This window comes from Rhamphochromis longiceps, linkage group LG10 (assembly GCF_057381845.1).
Source record: "Rhamphochromis longiceps isolate RC_006_pf linkage group LG10, R_longiceps_female_GT1.1, whole genome shotgun sequence".
Classification (NCBI taxonomy): domain Eukaryota; kingdom Metazoa; phylum Chordata; class Actinopteri; order Cichliformes; family Cichlidae; genus Rhamphochromis; species Rhamphochromis longiceps.
Window position 1 is genome coordinate 12798868 of NC_140566.1, and position 17673 is coordinate 12816540.

General features: G+C 41.9%; 2 protein-coding genes across 4 annotated transcripts in view; one reads left to right on the forward strand and one right to left on the reverse strand.

Moving 5' to 3' along the window:
- The window catches only part of abr (ABR activator of RhoGEF and GTPase), a 121217-nt gene that overhangs the window by 35064 nt on the left and 68480 nt on the right, over positions 1-17673 (forward strand). For all 3 annotated transcript variants that reach the window (XM_085420223.1, XM_085420224.1, XM_085420225.1), the window contains exon 2: positions 8493-8665. In XM_085420223.1, coding sequence (XP_085276349.1) covers positions 8493-8665 — 173 coding nt within the window. The remainder of the gene's footprint in view (positions 1-8492; positions 8666-17673) is intronic.
- LOC146660393 (E3 SUMO-protein ligase ZBED1-like) lies at positions 9778-12092 on the reverse strand. The gene is made up of 3 exons (XM_085420226.1): positions 10959-12092; positions 10530-10782; positions 9778-10353 (listed from the first exon to the last, which is right to left on the reverse strand). The coding sequence occupies exons 1-3, from the start codon at positions 12074-12076 to the stop codon at positions 9937-9939; spliced, it is 1788 nt and encodes a 595-aa protein (XP_085276352.1). The 5' UTR covers positions 12077-12092; the 3' UTR covers positions 9778-9936.

The following is a 17673-nucleotide window of genomic DNA, read 5'->3' on the forward strand; positions in this document are numbered from 1 at the left end:
AAATTAGGACCAGTTACATCAATTATTTTGACTCATTGCCATATTTGCATAGAATGAAACTGATTTCCAGTGATACCGTATTCCCACTGGGTATCTCCTTCAAATATAATGCGAGGTCGCTGCTACTGACGTTAAGTGGAGTAGCATGGAGTAACACTTTTAAACTTCCCTGTCGTGCCATCATCAATCAACGTGTGTCACTGGGGAAATTAAAAGCCCACATGTATACTGTCAACACACACAAAATGACCATACATCTGTGAGGCCACTGATGTACTGTCATGCTGTCAAGGCTACATGAGGCCGGGAAGTCCAGGAGATGAACAAGAAGCAGGCTTTTTGTTTTCCTTGTCTCCTCTCGTTCCTTTATCTTTGGAGAATTGGATCTGTTATGGCTGAGCTCACTTACATCTATTGAGAGAAGCTCTAGAGACACAGAGGAATATCTTGCCATCAACCCAAAACACAAACACACATACACACAGTCTCTTTTTGAAATTACTACATTGGGCCCTGGCTCAGGAACACACATCTGTGCTGTAAAATTTAAAATGTGTGTGTGCTTCTTCACTGCTCTCTGTACAGAATCAGTTTGCAGGGCTGCTTCTCTGTGCCCACACAGTGTAAGCTGGCTGTAGGGCATGATGTAATCCCTCTTCTCTAAAGACAAAATTGCTGAGGTAGGCAGCACAATTCCCACATTGCATTCTCACACTGAAGCAGCAACTTTTCTTCCCACTGACTTTATTAGTGTGCAAATGTGCACAGGCAGACCTGGCTCTGAGACATTGTGCATAGAGAGAGGGAGAGCTGGCAGGATGTGAAAGAAAGCGAGTGTAGGAACTGTAGCGTTTCCTCCTCCACTCTAGAGTAGAGCAGTGGCTTAACCAGCTGACAGCAATTTATCAGTATTCACCTTAGTTACAACTTCATAGATTCCTCTTTCTTCAATTTTGTGATTGTTACATTTTTAGATTTCCTTCAAGACAGATTATTGGTTGAACTCTCCGATGTGAAATATACATATTCATATATTAATCTGTGAACATTGAGTCACTATCACTGAGTTGACTTGGAGAAAAATTAACAGTAGCTATGTTGATAGCAGCTACCAGGAGTTCGGTTTCTGTTAAATATGAGGAATTGCAGCATCATTTCATCTTCTGCCTTCTGGGTTGTCAGAGAAAACGATTTTTCTTCTAAAGAAAAAGAGAAGTTTAATAGCTAATGATAATGGCAAGCAACCTCCCACAGCCACTATCCAAACGGCTTGGGAATACACATTTTTACCTAGTGACTGATGACTGGTCTTTGGCCATCCATCACTGGCTCACAGCAAGTGTCATCAGCCTCCAGCAACTACTCACAACTGTTCGAAGAATATAAATTTTTCCCTGAAGGCTGGTAAGTGTTCACTAACTGGTCTGTGACCCTCTGTGGCTGTAGTTTTCTTTTTATTGGCTCCTTCTTGTAACGACACATTTGAAAAGCAGGTGCTTTGTGTGCCTGAGTTAACCTTATGAGGGACGGCTCCTGTGACAGAACAAAGGGAGAAAAATTCCTGAGCCTTTACTTCTATGAGAAGTAAAATGTGGGCATGTTTAATATGCAAATCCACCATTCAAACAATATATGTTGCTCAAAATAAGCAGAAGCGTATAAAAGCCTTCTTCATAGAAAGTGGACAAAAATGTTTCCACCTGTACAAAAGGAGTCACCTTCTTGTGTAGTTACAAGGCATACACACTCAGAATATTAATATGCTGCTATCACGCCTGCTATCAGGCTTCACTGTTATACTGAAGAACTTATTCAGAGACAAATCCCTTCTGTGCAGGGTGAGGGACCAACAAAAGGACATGGGAAATAGGAGGTGATTATGTTACTGACAGTTAAAATCTTTGCACACTTAAATCATTTCTCTCTTATATCATCTTTTTATATCTGCAATAATAGTTTTAACACTTAACACTAAAAGAGAATTGCTTTGGGGGCAGAAAGTGTTAAATAGAAAATATGCTGAGGTGTTTACCCCAATAGATATTCGTTTGAGTGCATTTATAGTCTGTGTGTGTGTGTGTGTGTGTGTAATCCATACCATCCCTGCAGAGGGTTGTATTTAGTGTGAAGGAGTGTTAAACCTATGCAGAAAGCATTCTCCATCAGTTAGTGTTGCTCAGGCTGTTCAGTTTCACCTCCTGACACCACCACAGCAGCAGAAAGCATTTTCATCAACGTGGATGGTGATCATGGCTTATTGAGTGTGACAGGTGGATTTAGAGCTGTCTGTCAAGATGGGTTAATGGTGACAGCAATGTGAGCTGACACCGGGCTGTGGTCATTAGGTTAGGGACACACACAAACGCACACACACCAATGAATTTCCCCAGTGTGGAATTAAAACCATATATACCCATCTATTTACTCCAGCAGTGACTCTTTGTAGAGGCTCTTTGCGTGTGCAGGAACAATAGTTTTTAAAAAATACTGTATCCGTTTACAAAACCTTTCTGTTTTAAGGTAAAGACCCTGCAGTGTCTGGTAAAACACCAACAATCTTTTTGAGTTCACATCTGGTGACAGAAGACCCCTCCTTTAAACAGACAGAGCTTTTATTTTGGAAGACCCAGGGAATGATGAGAGAGAAAGAAGAGCGTGATAAGATGGCAAGCTGCAGGAGAGAGCAGACACTGCCTGTAATCCCTGACCTATTTAATGACAACACATTTTGCATTTTGATTCCTCTAGCAGCAAATGATATATTTGCGCCTTTTTATTTCTGTTATTTTAGTTTTCATTTCAAATAACTTTAAAAAAGTCTACCGTTCAAATTTGTGTTACAGCTCTGTTCTCCAAATGTTTCGAATTCCTTTCAGTGCATTCGCTGTAATAGATTTTCTTCCACCACATGTGGAAGTTGTTTGCTCTGAAACTGCTGAGGTAGTTGGTTATGCAGATGGCAGATTTAAACACTTGGCCTTTGCAGACCTTAACACAGACTCCCATAGTTAGTGCTCTGTGTGTGTCTGTGCATGTGTGCCTGTTTGAAAGGAGCCATGTCTTATTAACTGAGGCCTCATTGATTTAACCCAATCAACACACAGCAGAGCACATGAGTAACTGTGTATGTGTCTGTGGTGTGAGTGACACAAGGAGAGAGTCTGTGTTTCCTCATGGCCTACACCGGTTTCAATAAGCATTATGTGGAGCGCAGAACAGCATCAAACGGGTGAATGTTTGTGGAATTTCTGGCTCAGGTCCGTCCCCCTGCTTCATTGCAAGCAATAGCATGGTTTTATTAAAATCCTCTTTTTCATAAAATATGGTTTCTCGGATAAGTGTAGCTCTTAGCCTTTTGCTAGGCTTGTTCATCAAGTCACCTTTTCATTTATAAAACACTGAACCCTTGTCATTTGGTATATCCTTTAAATTTGTATAAGGGAAAGCACCTCACATTGTATAAGTTGTGTGTTGAGTACAAGTCTCTGCTGCTGATATGAGTGATCCGATAGTGATGAAATCCAAAGGAAATATTCAAGTGAACTGAAGCTGGGCACTCTGAGCTTGTCTTGAGAGCTGCTTACATCATCTAAAAATGTACTTTTTGCTGTGTTTGGATGGTAAAATATCTCATTTTTAATGGACGTTTTAGATTACAATGTGCTTTTACAAATTAGTCTGACATTGTTTGATGTATCCTTTTCTTTGATAGCAGTCAGGTGGCTAAAAGTTTTTTTTTTTCCTAGACTGGAAAAAGCCAGATTACATATTCAGATGGTTCTATAAAACAGTCACAGGCCATTCCATCACTTCAAATGCTCGCCCCGTTCATAGAAGCTTGTAGAAACATGGTGATTTGAATAATTTCCAAATATGAAAACTCTACTAATCCACAGTTGGCTTCACTACAGCCGCTTGTAAGCTTTAGAATTAAGTTTGGGCAGTTTGCTTTCAATCATGCTGCAAATTGTTAAAATACCTGAACAAGAAATCCAGTTTTGATTTGTTCTTGGCACAGTGCACAGAGTGCATCTGAACTTCATGAACATACACTGACAATAGTGATTCCAATGTCCATAAAGCATAACAGGACAGTCTTTGCTGACCAGCTGGACATTGTCCACAAAGACACGCTGATGCTTTTTGGGCATTTTATGGCTTCCACACAGAAACTGCTCTTTGTGTCTGTGTTGCTTCCTCATAGGATGTGGCTGTGCAGTACTTGAATACAACATTGCCTTTATTTGAATGAGTGCTATCAGAGCGATTTAAAAAAGAGGAAGTACTGAAGCCGAGGAAGACAGGATCAGTGAGAGTTCAGGTGCGAGTCTTTTAGGTAGGACGTAGCCTGCGACATGGATAAAGTTAACTGAAAGGGATTTTTTTTTTTTCTCTAGTCAGGCAACACTTATGGCTTTCTTCTTTGAGGCAGTGTGTGCTGTTCGTTCTCTCTTCTCCAGTGATGGCGAGTTAGGTGAGAATTTGAGTGTGCTCTTTACTCTGTGTGTAAAAATGTGGAAATGTTTACACCCACATACATGTTCTCTGCAGCGGTGTGGCGGTGTGTTGGGCTGATTTCTAACTCTGCTCTTTCTCCCCTACAGTCCTTGACCCCAAAGCTACCTCCTATTTAATCACATGACATTTAGAGTTTGTCCCCATTTTAATCCTCTAAAATATTGGTGCATGCACGTGTGGGGACCTCCCTATTGAGCAGTTAAAAACAGGTTAGGGCTGATGAATCCTCTTTACTGAAAAATTGCTTTTCGTGTGTTTGTTTACCATGCACGGGGATTATCAGGATGCATTAGCTGACTGAGGTAGCCCACATGTTAGATTTTCAGAGTGTGTGCAGATAATCATGTGCACGTGCGGACCTGCTTCTGATTCGCGCACATTCAAACATTGTGAGCAGCGTTTCCAGCACCAGCTCCAGATTCTTGGACATCATCATCTGGGCAAATTAAACTTACATTTAAGTCAGAATATTATTTGCATTTACACTGTGTGCTATCTTTGCTTTACACTGTTTCCCTTTGTGCTGTAATCTACAGCTTTCAGAGAAATTCCCCCACGTTAGTCACGACGTACTGTGATCAGCACTGGCTGTGCGAGACATGTTACGATGAAGGACCTGTATTGTGAACTTTGCAGTATACAAACAGTTATATGAATATTCAAATCAGAAAACAACGACTGTAAATATCATGGTGTGATAAAAGTCTGTCTGTCTTCTGTACAGATATGGAAATGTAGCTTTGGCAGTTTAGAGTAAGAACTCTGTAAACTGTAGAAATGACTTATACTGAATGTTTGTCTAATGGTAAATTTGAACTTCCTATGTGGAAGTAATGATTAAATCTTCTTTTTTCAGTTTAGTTCATTGTCTTTTACTTTGTTTGTCTGTGTTCATTTTGGCAAAAGGTTGTCATGGAGACAACTTCTATCTACCACAAAGGTATTTTTAGGTAATTTGGCAAGTGTTTATATTTCTCAATGTGGACAGATTTTACCAAAGTAACAGCACTGCAATAATGAAAGATACAGGTATACATGGCTAGCATGAGAACACTAGGTGTGGTGCGGTGACTCATTAGCTTTGTGGTTTGTGTGCTCTCATTGCAGCTGGTGCTCTAGTAGTTATCAGTGTGTCCAGCATGTCCCCACAGGGCTAACTTATGGTCAGTGTCACCACTGACGTGGTGTTTTCTGCTAACGTATGGCTGTGCACAACCTTTATTTATGTTTCCTTAATGTCCTCAATTATGTGTATTGCATCTTGGTCTGATCTCATCAGTGAAAGGCAAAGCAACAGCAGCGAAGCGCAAGAGACGTGTTCACAATAGCCTTTTCTTTTCTTTCTGTGTTCTGCATTAATGTGGCTAATCACAGATAACGAGTACAAATATTGACCACTCACAGTGAATTGCTCTGAGTGATTCACACAAACACCAGTTGGTTCTAATGGCACACATTAGCTTAGCGCACGTCGTGTTCACCATTATCAGATAAACAAATGTGTGTCAGCTCAGGCAACTGTAAGTAAGCACAGAAGTGCACGGAGCCAAACGGAGCAGAGTTGACTGTGAGCCCACTGGCTGTGCTTTGTCTCCACTGCTCCAGCTCTGCTCTCTCTAATCGACTGGCTCTCTGCTTGGCACAGCCGGGAATATATTTGTGAATGGTTACTTCTGCATGTTGATGTTTCTGCAAATAGACGTGAGTCACGGGCAACTTCTTTTTAAAAAGAGGAGGAAACCTCTGTGCTTGTCTAGACTCAAGTATTTTTGTTGAGTTATCCATCCGTCCTTCCAACTCGCAGTTAAGCTTCAAAACACCAGCCGTAAGCTGGGAGGAAATTTGAGGATTTGCACATTGTTGAGTGCTTTAGCACTGGCTAAGTGTCTTGGGAGTTCCCTGTATTTTTTTTCTTACATACACTCACGCAATTTAAGCAGATTAGCGAAAACGAGCCGGACCGCAGGCCAGAAGGTGTTCAGAGGAGTCAGAGAGAGAGAAGAGATGGAAAGACTGAGAAAAGAAAACCGAATGCATGCACAGGTGCATATTGGAAGAGCCGATCTTTTCTATGGCACGATCACAGCACAGTTGGAGTTGGACAAATGAGTTTACATCAGTGTTTTTAACTGCCTTCTTCACACTAATCACCATAATGCACTCTTGTCATCTAGCAGCACTTCGCATAATCAGTACTTGCTTCACTGAGTCAGCAAAGACCCACGTGCACCATTTACAAGCAACCCATATGGTAACTGTGACTCTCCATGGTCCACACACAAGCTAACAGATGGGTGGGGAGGGATTGGGAGTTGATTGACATGTCCAGTGATAGTGTGCATGTGTTCCCAGTGGGGATAGATCCCTGCTTTTATTTTTCAATTAGTTCTTGTCCAAAACTTGTTAGAGTTTTCTATCCTTTACGCACTGGTACAAACACACACATGCCCTCTCAAGCACATGAACACAGTAATAATCAAATGTTGTTGTCTTCTCACTGCACATTATATGTAGGCAGACAGGGACAGCTTCACAAGCTACAAGCTACAAGCTTCCTCCTCCTATTCCGAGTTCCTTAAAGATGCTTCACTGTATCAGAAAGCTAAATAGAACAACATCCTGGAAAATGTAACTCGATAATTACTTGCCTCTCTTTTAGTTTTGCATATGTGTCGTACTTTGTAGTTTATCATCCACAGCAACAGTCCACATCTCTCTTTTCTTCTACAGGATCTGACACTGGCTTTTTATATCTCCTCCTTTTTGTTATTCCACTGTTTTCTTGACCAGTGCTCCTTTGAAGGCAGGACAGGAGTCATTTCAGTGTCATTGTCGTTTCTTTCTACTGGAGCTGTCACTGCTACTCGGGCCTGAACACGAGCGTTGTCACAGGACATGGTTTTTGACCTCAATACTCCCACAATATGAAATAAGACTGCAGTATCACAAATACAAGAATGAAACTAGCAAACCAAAATAGAATTATAATCTAATCACAGATGGTTAGTCCAAAATGCATTAGCATCTATAATAGTAGTTGTTTTTATTTTTTAATTTATTAACCTTGGCTTGTTTGAATATTTCTTCTTCTTCTTTTTCATTACATTTATAAGATGAATCTATATATTGCTCTTGAAATGTATTTATTAAATTGCCGTGCTGGTTGGAAAAACGACTCTCCTGACCTGATCCACAGGTCGTTGTCATTGTGGCGTTTCAAACAAGTGTTGGCAACAGTGAAGCTGCAGTGCAAAAACACTTAATTAAAATAATTAGATGGCTAATATGGGTTGAGAATAACTTGGCTCTGGCTTTTAAAATGTAAACCATAGTTTTTTATGTCTCTGCCCTGGTGACACTCATGGCCAGGGGCAATTTGTTTTTGGGTTTCCTGGAAATCTTGAGTGGATTTGTCTAAATCTGGGACAAAGACTCACTTGCACACAATAATGTACTCATTAGATTTTGGGAGTCAAAGTTGAAGATCTATTAAAACAACAAAATGTCTGTTTAATGGCAGTACAAAGAGGGTTATACTGTACATACACAACAACCTAAATATGGTCAGATGTGTACCAGACCACCTCAGCAAGTGCTTTGAATAATTTGATCACTGATGATCTTTAATGTTTCTTGCACTAAATACACCATAACTTAAGAATTCATACAGTAATTATGACAACATTTTATAACAATATCTTGCCAAATAAAATATGAATGTTGACTTTTTACATTCATAGGGTAACACAGTGGTCAGCTTCACCCACACATCATGTTTTGGAAAAGCTTTCTTCTGGCATTTATTCATATAACCCCTCAACTCAAGGTTATGTAGCAGAATGGAGAACTTAATGCTGTATTGAGGAAGTGTTGGGCTGTTCCAAGTGGTGATGAAAACAGTGGAATGATTGCTTTGTTCTTTGGGGTGATTTGCTGATCAGTATATTTGTCTTTTTCTGTGTCCTGTCCTCCAGACTTTAACTATAACACAGATGGATACGAGGGGGACGCAGGAGAGGACGGCAAGTCCCAGGATGGCTCAGAAACGCTGCCCTTTATAGATGAATCGCCCACCATGTCACCCCAGCTCTGCGCGCCCCAAGGGCCAGATGGAGAAACAGTGTTGCCCACACCTCTGCTGGCTGGGGTAAGAACCACACACACACACACACACACACACACACACACACACACACACACACACACACACACACACACACACAAACTTATTTATTTTAGAAGCAACCTGCACACAATGGTTCACATTTCCTCTCTACACCCTGTCACCTTATTTGGAAGTGACAGGTCGGTGGTAGATGTGATGTAAATCACTTAAAATAGATCAGCCATGATTTGATTATCAAATGTACTTGTTTACGGTGTTGGTGTTGTTTACTTGTTGTTTGCTGCTGTAACTGGCAGCACAGGGTTGCTGGGAAGTCCAAAGTTATCAATAATCGACTTTTCTATCTAGATTTTGAGATGAAATCACAAACAAGTAAAAAAAATCTGGCCAGAGCCACAGTAGCTGTCCTGAAGTGACTCGCCCAGCAGTGTGGTACACAGTCTGGCTTTGCAGAGCACTTTGCAGTGTAAGGAGTGTAAAGAGGATTGGCGATACAATCTTTGTTAATAATGCCAAGAGAAATTTGCTCAGTTCATGTTCAGAGTTCAGCATAACTGACATAAACCTGGTGAGGACTGCTACAATATAGTATCAGAATGAAGCACTGCAAGCCTGGCACAGGAAAACGGTGATCCTCATGAATATCCGAGGAGAGAGTTTCTGAAGACTGAAAGTGTTAATGCAACCAAACAGTTGTCAGAAGAATGACACAAAATCTCTCCAGGAATGTGTGTAACACAGGTTTCCACAGTGCAGAGGAGGCTGCCAAATTAAAAATAAAAGCCTTGCATGTCGGTATTTATAGTAGTGCTGTCAAGAGATTAAAAAAAATAGAGATTAATTAATTATGATTTTTAATTAATTGATCTAATTAATCTATTTTTTAATCTCACCTAAAAATAGCTGAGGAAAGCCCTCAACTTATTGTGGCAGACCAAAAGACTGATATAACAAAGAAAGTGACTTTATAAAGTCATTTATTGTTTAACAAACGTTAAACAGATGCAACCATTTACATACTGTTGTATTCTTTTGTAAAATAAGTGGAAAAATAAATACAAATAAAATCAAATAAATTAAGTGCTGCAAGTTAGCACATCAGAGCTGCTCTTTTCTGAGCAATACAGCACTGAAATTCCTCTGCTTCAGATAATGAAAAATAAAACTGACATTGCAGTGCTGCAAGTTAGCACATCAAAGTATTCTTCCATCACAAAAAAAAGTGCTGAACATCAAGCAATCTATTCTAGTAGGCTACAAATGACACAGCAGCTATGCTGACCACATGTGTCTCATTTCTTCTTCCTCAGCCAGTCGCTAAGACACACCAGCCTGGTAACATTTTCTGGAAGCAAGGCTGCCCTTTTCTTTTGCACTATGTGGCCTGCAAGGCTAAAGAGTCTCTCACAGGGTACAGAGGTAGCTGGGGAGGCCAGGTACTTTTGTGCTAGGACTGACAGCTTTTCATAGACTCCTGAGTGAGCATACCACCACTGCAGGGGACAGTCATCAATACTGATGCTGGGTTCTGCTCTGTAGCGCTGCAGCTCTCCAGACTCAATTCCATCTTCTGAGTCAGAGTCAGACCCCAGAAGGAGTTCGCTCCTCCTCTTCTTCTGAGCTGGTCCATCATCCTCTGTGGAGGGCTGGAGACTATCTGCTCTTCTGGGCTCTGCTGCCTGGAGCATATTCTCCAGAATGGTCCACACCTGAATGAATGAATGAATGAATGAATGAATGAATGAATGAATGTGATTAAAACTAAGTGCTTTTTTTTTTAAATTTTATTTAATCTTGTAAAGAACTTTGTGTTCCATATAATAAATAAAAGTTTGATTTGATAATGAATTGGACTCATTAGTCCAGCTTAACCTTATTGTCCTACCTGTTCCCTCTTTTCTCTTGGAAGACATTTCAAATCCTTAAACCGTGGATCCAATGCTGTGGCCACCTCGAACCATATCTCGTTGCCATTAGCTCGTTGTGCTGCCAGATCCTTCTGGAAGGCATTCTTGAACTTCACCACGTAGGCAGGATCATCATCAGTAATGTCCATGACACGGTACAGATGGCGAAAAGCAGGCAGCACTACAGAGCAAGAGACGTAGGCCTCACCACCCAGCAGCTCTGTCACATACCTGCAGAGGTGGAGAGGTTTGCTAAATAAACCTAGCTGGATTCATTTAAATCAAAGTGTAACTGATTTCCAATTTAATTGTCCTTAAAAGTTCCTTGTTATGTTCATTAATTTTGATTTTACACATGTAACAGTAGTTTATATAATTAAAATGGGAAGGTGTTTATTTGAACTTACTTGCATGGTTCAAGCAGGAGCTCCAGCCTCTGCAGTTTCGCCCACTCAGCTTCGGTTGGCAAGACCAACCTGTGGTTCTGTTGGTCCAACGTAGCCTGGACAGCCTCTCGGTTACATAGGAGGCGTGAGACCATTGCGAGAGTCGAGTTCCACCTGGTGGGTACATCCTGTATAAGTTGATCGCTCTTCTTTCCGAGTGCTACTTGTTGTTGGTTAAGTTCTGTGGTACTCGCAGGGCTTTGTTTAAAATGACCAACAATCTTGCGGCACTTTGCCAGTACACCGACAAAACCACTGCTATCGAGACATACCGTGATGGTCCTCTGGAGAATGTGAGCATTGCAGGCGATGTGCTCATATGGAAGTGCTCTCATAGCAGCCAGCATGTTTGCTGCGCTGTCTGTGCCAATGGTGGATATCTTGTTTTCAATACCCCAGTCATTTGCTACCTTGAAGAACTGTTCGGCGCATTTATCAGCAAAGTGCCTGGTTTCTGTTCTCATGACGGTCAGTGCAAATGAGTTGAGGTTCCACTCACTATCAATAAAGTGTCCAGTCACCCCAAAATAGCTGTGGTTGCCAGCTGAGGTCCAGTGATCTCCGGTTATAGCAACACAGTTGGGAGAATCCTCCGCCAAAATCTCAAGTTTGTTTTTCTTTTCGCCGTCGTACATTTTGCTGATTTTGGTCGTTACTGTAGTCCTGCACGGCGGCTTGTATGACGGGTCATTGGACGCAATTTGCAACACCTCTGTCAATCCTTTGTCCTCTACTATATTTATCGGCCTACAGTTCATCGCTATCCACTTGGCAATAACATTAGTCAGCCTGTCGGTCGCAGACTTGCTCATACGAGGGGTATTCTCTAGTTTTGTTTGGCGAAAAGCTTTGCTCTGGCTTGCTATATTGCTAACGTCTTCACTGCTAGCTGTTGCTGCACTCGCGGCTGGGTGCTTTGCGTTGAGGTGATAGGCCAAACTTGAGCTGCTTCGGTGGTAAGCAAACTCCTTCTTACACTCTAGGCAGACCACTTTACCTTTGTCAATGGTGCCGTCGGGGCGTTTATGAAATACAAATTTCCCGTTCATTGGGCCAACAACTCTCAGATGCGCCTCCATATCCACACTGTAAGCTAATCACCACTTCTCACCTTGACCTCACGACGTGACTCCACCCCCAACAAGTCAAGCACAAGGAGCCCAGCACATAAAAACGGATTTTATAACATAGCAACTCTCATACAAAATCAATGACGTCAAGAGATTAAAAATTAGATTAACGAGATTAAAAAACATAACGCGCTAAATAGCATTGTAATTAATTAATCGCAATTAACGCGATAATTTGACACCCCTAATTTATAGATGATCAATTCCTATTGTGGAGTCTATTAAGTGATTTAACTTTACAGGAGAACAATTGTTGTGCAACTAGGAAGTAATATTTGAGAATTCATCCAATTTTAGTAATTGAAATTATTGACAGAAGGGAGCAGTTAGGGCATGTCGTGGTGGTTAGTACTGTTACCTCACGGCACAAAGGTTTTTAGTGCTCCCGTGTCTGCACACACATCCATGGGTTAGCTAAACTGGCCATATGTGTGAATGTGAGCATGAATGGTTGTCTGTCTCTGTGACAGACTGGCGACTTGTCCAGGATGTACCCTGCCTCTTGCCCAGTGACAGCTGGGATGATGACCTGTGAGGGGTGATGGTGTAGGCTCCAGCTGCCCTACAACCCTGAATTTAATACGTGGAAGAAAATGAATGGACTAGCATGGTTTTGGATAAATATTAAAAATAAAATGTTGAAGAAAAGATCATTCACCACACGACCCAGTAAACATAACTGGGTATATAAAAATATTGGACACAGTTTAAATGAAGTGTTCATTTGTGGCTCTTGCATTCTGAATTGTAAGATAATATGAGGTTTTCAGCCATTCAGCCAGGTTTTTCTCTTGGTATTAATGGTTGGAGTTTCACCCGAAACAATTATACTTTAAGACGTGAGCTGCCAGTTCTCTTTCTGATATTAGCCACAGATATTGACCCAGTGTACATTTTGCCACAGGAGCTCCCTGAAGCACACTTCAGGATGTGTATTCACATCAGTTGGAAATGACCACTGACCCAGATGGGGTACGACAGCAACCGTCTGCTAGCTTGAATATAAATGGAATACACTGGAGTGCTGTTTGGCAGCACTTCAGTGTATTCTATACTCGAAGCAGAGTCTGGGGAGGAGGGGGACGACTTGGCGGTGAAGCCACTGATATAGTTAGACAGGCATTTGGGTTGGGTCAGATTTTCCCTCAGTTCACGAAGGCTCTAGATGCTGTAGGGCCGTCCTGGCTGACACATCTCTGCAATGTATGCGTGGACTAGTTCCAGGTGGGTGGGAAGCTGACCAAGGGCTGTCTTTTAACACTAGTTCTGTTGATGGTGTTTATAGACAGAATATCTAGCCAGAGGTGGAGGGTCTCTTCTGTGATGGCCTCAGGATTTCACATTTACTGTTTGCAAAGGATCTGGGACAAGTTACTGTCCCAGGTGGAGGAGTTTAAGTATCTTGGGGTTTTGTTCATGAGTAAGGGGAGAGTGGAACATGAGATTGACTGATGGATTGGGCTGGTGTCCACTGCGATGTGGTCACTGTACCAGTCTGCTGTGGTAAAGACGGAGCTGAGCATGAAAGTGAAGCTGTCGATTTACTGGTCAATCTACGTTCCTGCCCTCGCCTGTGGTCATGATCTCTAAGTAGTGACTGAAAGAATGAGGTCTTGGATACAAGCAGCAGAAATGAGATTCCTGTTTCCCAGTTGAGGCAGGTCGGGCATCTAGGAAGCCCTCTAGACCAGCGGTCCCCAACCCCCGGGCCTTGGACCGGTGCCGGTCCGTGAGTCGTTTGGTACCGGGCCGTGAGAGTTGAGGCTCAGGTGTGAAATGTATAGTTTTCAGGGTTTTTATCGGTTTTCAGCGTTATTTTGTTATCGTTTTTATCGTTAACTCGGTTTTCCTGGGTCTTTTCACGTGCGTTATGAATAAATCTTATTTTTTTCGGTACCGGTACTAGTTTTATTTTGTTGTATTTATCCGCGACACATTAAAGGCTGGTCCGTGAGAATAATGTCGGGCATAAACCGGTCCGTGGCGCAAAAACGGTTGGGGACCGCTGTTCTAGACTCCTCCTAGGCGAGGTATTCTGTGCATACCTCACCTAGGAAAGAGGAGGCCCTGGCCAAGACAAAGGACTCACTGGTGAGATTGTGTCTCTTGGCTGGCTTAGAAATTCTCAGTGTCTCTCCCCCCCCCCGACTGAGCTGGCGGAGGTGGTGGGGGTGAGGGAAGTCTAAGCAATCTGTTGAAAATTTTTCCTGTTTACCTACAGTGTATAATTTGGAACAGGAATGCTGTAGGTGACAGTCTTTCCTGTGTTTTTTTTTTTTCCAAATTATCTGCTGCTGGAAATATGAAACACTTGGTGTTTTCAGTGGATTTTCACACTTAAGTCTGACAAATCGCTCAGAACAGCTGATGTGAACACTCTCCTGATGCTTTCAGAATTCAGAATATTTTCTGAATGTGTTCATCGTCATGTTTCAGGGCTTGTAGTCCCGTCACACTCCCCCCCCCCCTTTTATGCCTCCTGGCTATGTGTGTTTGGATGACTGTCACTCGGTGCCCACTTAAAAGAATGTGACTGTGTGAAGGGGCGTAGCCCACGGAGGCTCAGCGGGAGCCGAGTTGACCCTGACCTGAACTGACCTTCTCACAGACACAGAGAAAAAAAAAAAAAGCTGGTAGGATTTCATTCACATGTCAGCAGCCTTTTTATCCACTGAAAAACAAAATACTCAATGACAACAGCATTGCTTTACATCTTTAGATCAATATGTTGTTTTTAAATTCATACAGAACACAAATGATCGTATATTCTTTCTGTATTAATGTATAAATTACCACAGCCGGATTGTCTCGACCTTCCACTCGCTTTACCGTCCCCTTTGAAGTCTGCCTGCTCTGTCTTACATTCGATCCAAGCAATATCACTGCACTATCCATGCATGAACACAGTATTGTAAATAAACAGTGGTCTTGTTAGGCTTCAATGGAGCTGATTGATGAATTATTCAGCTGTATTAATTGTGAGTGACTCTGAGCTAGGGCAGCTCATGTAAATGAAGATGTGTCTCCATCTAGTGGCTAGCTGGGATAAGAACAGAAAAATGGTTTGAGTGTTTAAAATATAAGAAATAGGAAATGAATTGTTCATAGTGCTGGTACATTAATGATTTCAGTCACAGAGGATCCTCAGTAAGATACTGTTGTTTTCTTTTTAGTTCTTCCCTGATCATCGTCTCTGCTAGGATGAGATTACTCAGCGTAGACAAGCTCAGCTGTTTTCTGTGTACAGTTGTATGTTAAAGTTTTGTATAAAGTAGCTTTTCAGTGATGAGTTATGATCAGCTTATTATTATTATTAATAATAATAATCAGAGGACTTAATTCGTTTTTCTATGGTGATGTGCAAAATTCTTGAGCAATCCTTGTTTCCTTATGTTTTTCTCCATTGCTTGCTTCTTGACGGGGTTTTTTAACTTGTGAATCATTCAAGCATAAATACAACACTTATTCACCGAATGAGTTAGTAGTGACAAAGAGCCAGGTTTAAATTGTATCTTTACTTAATAGCCTGTGGCAGAAACACATCAATTGTTCCCATTTCTTTAGTTGAATCTGTGAAATTGCCAAAGGCAGCATAGTTTGATGGACACAAAATAGTATTTTTGCACCACTGAGGTAATTCCCAAAGAGCTATTAGTTAAAACGTTATTTTCATATTTGCACACTGTGATTTGCAGTGTCCCTAAAATAAAATTGAGGAAACTTGACAAGCGGCGGAACAAAGAAGACGTGGCAGACCTAAAACTATATTTGTAGGAGAGGAACAGTAACTGAAAGTCATGTTCTTAAGTAACAGGAAAAAATCAAGCAGTGGCAAAGGCCTGACACAGGACCTGAGAGATGAATGCAGTCCTTCAGTTGATCCATCTACTGTTTATTGAAGCCTCATCAGAAGTAATGGAGGATGTCGACAAGCTGTTGTTAAGGAAGGGAAATTAAGGATGGTTTAATTTATGCCACATTACGCAAGAACAAATCAATAACAACAGGTCGTTTTGAGTGATGAATCCAAATTGAAATCATTGTTTATATGCACAGTGGAGGTCAGGAGTGTCTGCAGCCATCTTTTAAACATTTTTTATTTCACATCTGTGTATTCACACTTTTCAGCACCTGAATGAATTTGAGGAGCTGCTGTGAAAGCTTACTTGTTAAGAAGTCACTTGTGATGCTGCTGCTGCTAAAAGATTTTGTGGCTCTTATCACACACCGCTGTGCAGCCGTGTTCTCTTTCCGCTGAGTTTGCAGAGACCTTTCATCTGCTAAAGTGAGAGGGCTGACGGCTCCATGTGTTCAACACGACTAAAGTTAAATACTGAACTTAAATATTTTTTTTGTTTTATTTTTTTTTGTATTACGCTCTAAAATCATACTTTTCCTTCAGAAGACAAGATCAGGACAGATTGTGCTTTGACCTCGAAATAAATACAAATATACATTAAGGAGGAGGTTCATAGAGCAGTTGGGGGTGTCCCTTCCTCTAAAATGACAAGTCAAGGTCAGGAACGGGGTGAAAGGGCATGGGAAGTGAATTGTATTCATTCATAAATATGCAGCAACTTAAACTTGGATGTTTGCGTGCAGATTACTTATATTTTTGGTTTCATTTTATTTCCAGTAACCACAGTTATTGATTTTCTGTCTTTGTCTTGCTGCACACGTTTTTTTTCCTTCTTTTTTTAGTGTATCATTTCTGTGCTTTGCCTTTGAAGCTGCTATAACTGTGTGCCCAGCGATCTATGTGACCTGTAATTGGAATCAGCCTCGCTTGCAGCACATTAGCTGGCCCTGGCTCAACGTCCAAGGCTTTCAGCAGATCAATAAAGAGACAATGGACAGAAAGAAAGGGAGAGAAATCAACCCTGTAGCGTGCGCTGATGAGAGTGAGAGAGCGAGACTGTTTGTGTGATGAGGAAGTGGCTTTTTGCCCCGAAGAGAACGGAAGAAAGAAATAAGGGACAAGAGAAGACTGACTTTCCCAGCGTAGCCCTAACAGAAAGAGACTGTAGCCATCAAGGAAGTGGCTGGATAGCATTTGTGGGGAGGGGAGGGGCGGCTGTAGAGGGAGGGCAGACCTCATCGACTGAGGTGGAACAGTGGCCACACACACACAAAGACAGACACACACACACACACATATATAGAGCACACACAAACACCAGGAAGCCCAGCAGAGGAAGGGGGTGGGGTTGAGTAGGCGGGGTCCTCTCTCTTTCTGTCTTTCGGTGTCCAGACGACTTGATCTAAAGGGAAAACACTGATGTGTCCAGGCAGGCCCCGTAGAAGGAGATAGGAGGCAGAAAAGAGGAGAGAAGGAGGTGAAAGAAAGGAAAGGAAAGACAGAACCATGGAGGACGAAGAGGAGGAGGTGCTGTGCTATTTGGACAGGGTTCTGGAGGAGGAGGAGGAGGAGGAGTCTGAATATGGAGATGGGGAGCTGGAGCCCATCACTACGACACATAGGCAGTTCAAGGTGAGGCATGAGCTGGAGAGGAGCTGGATGCAGAGGAAAAAGAGCGCGCGCAGAC

Bases quoted from the DNA above. Each gene is read 5' to 3' on its own strand.
- LOC146660393 (XM_085420226.1), bottom strand. From the start codon at position 12,076: ATGGAGGCGCATCTGAGAGTTGTTGGCCCAATGAACGGGAAATTTGTA. The intron at 10,783-10,958 runs GTAAGTTCAAAT...CCACCTCTGCAG, and splicing joins CTCCTGCTTGAACCATGCAA to GTATGTGACAGAGCTGCTGG. The intron at 10,354-10,529 runs GTAGGACAATAA...TCATTCATTCAG, and splicing joins CAAGAGAAAAGAGGGAACAG to GTGTGGACCATTCTGGAGAA.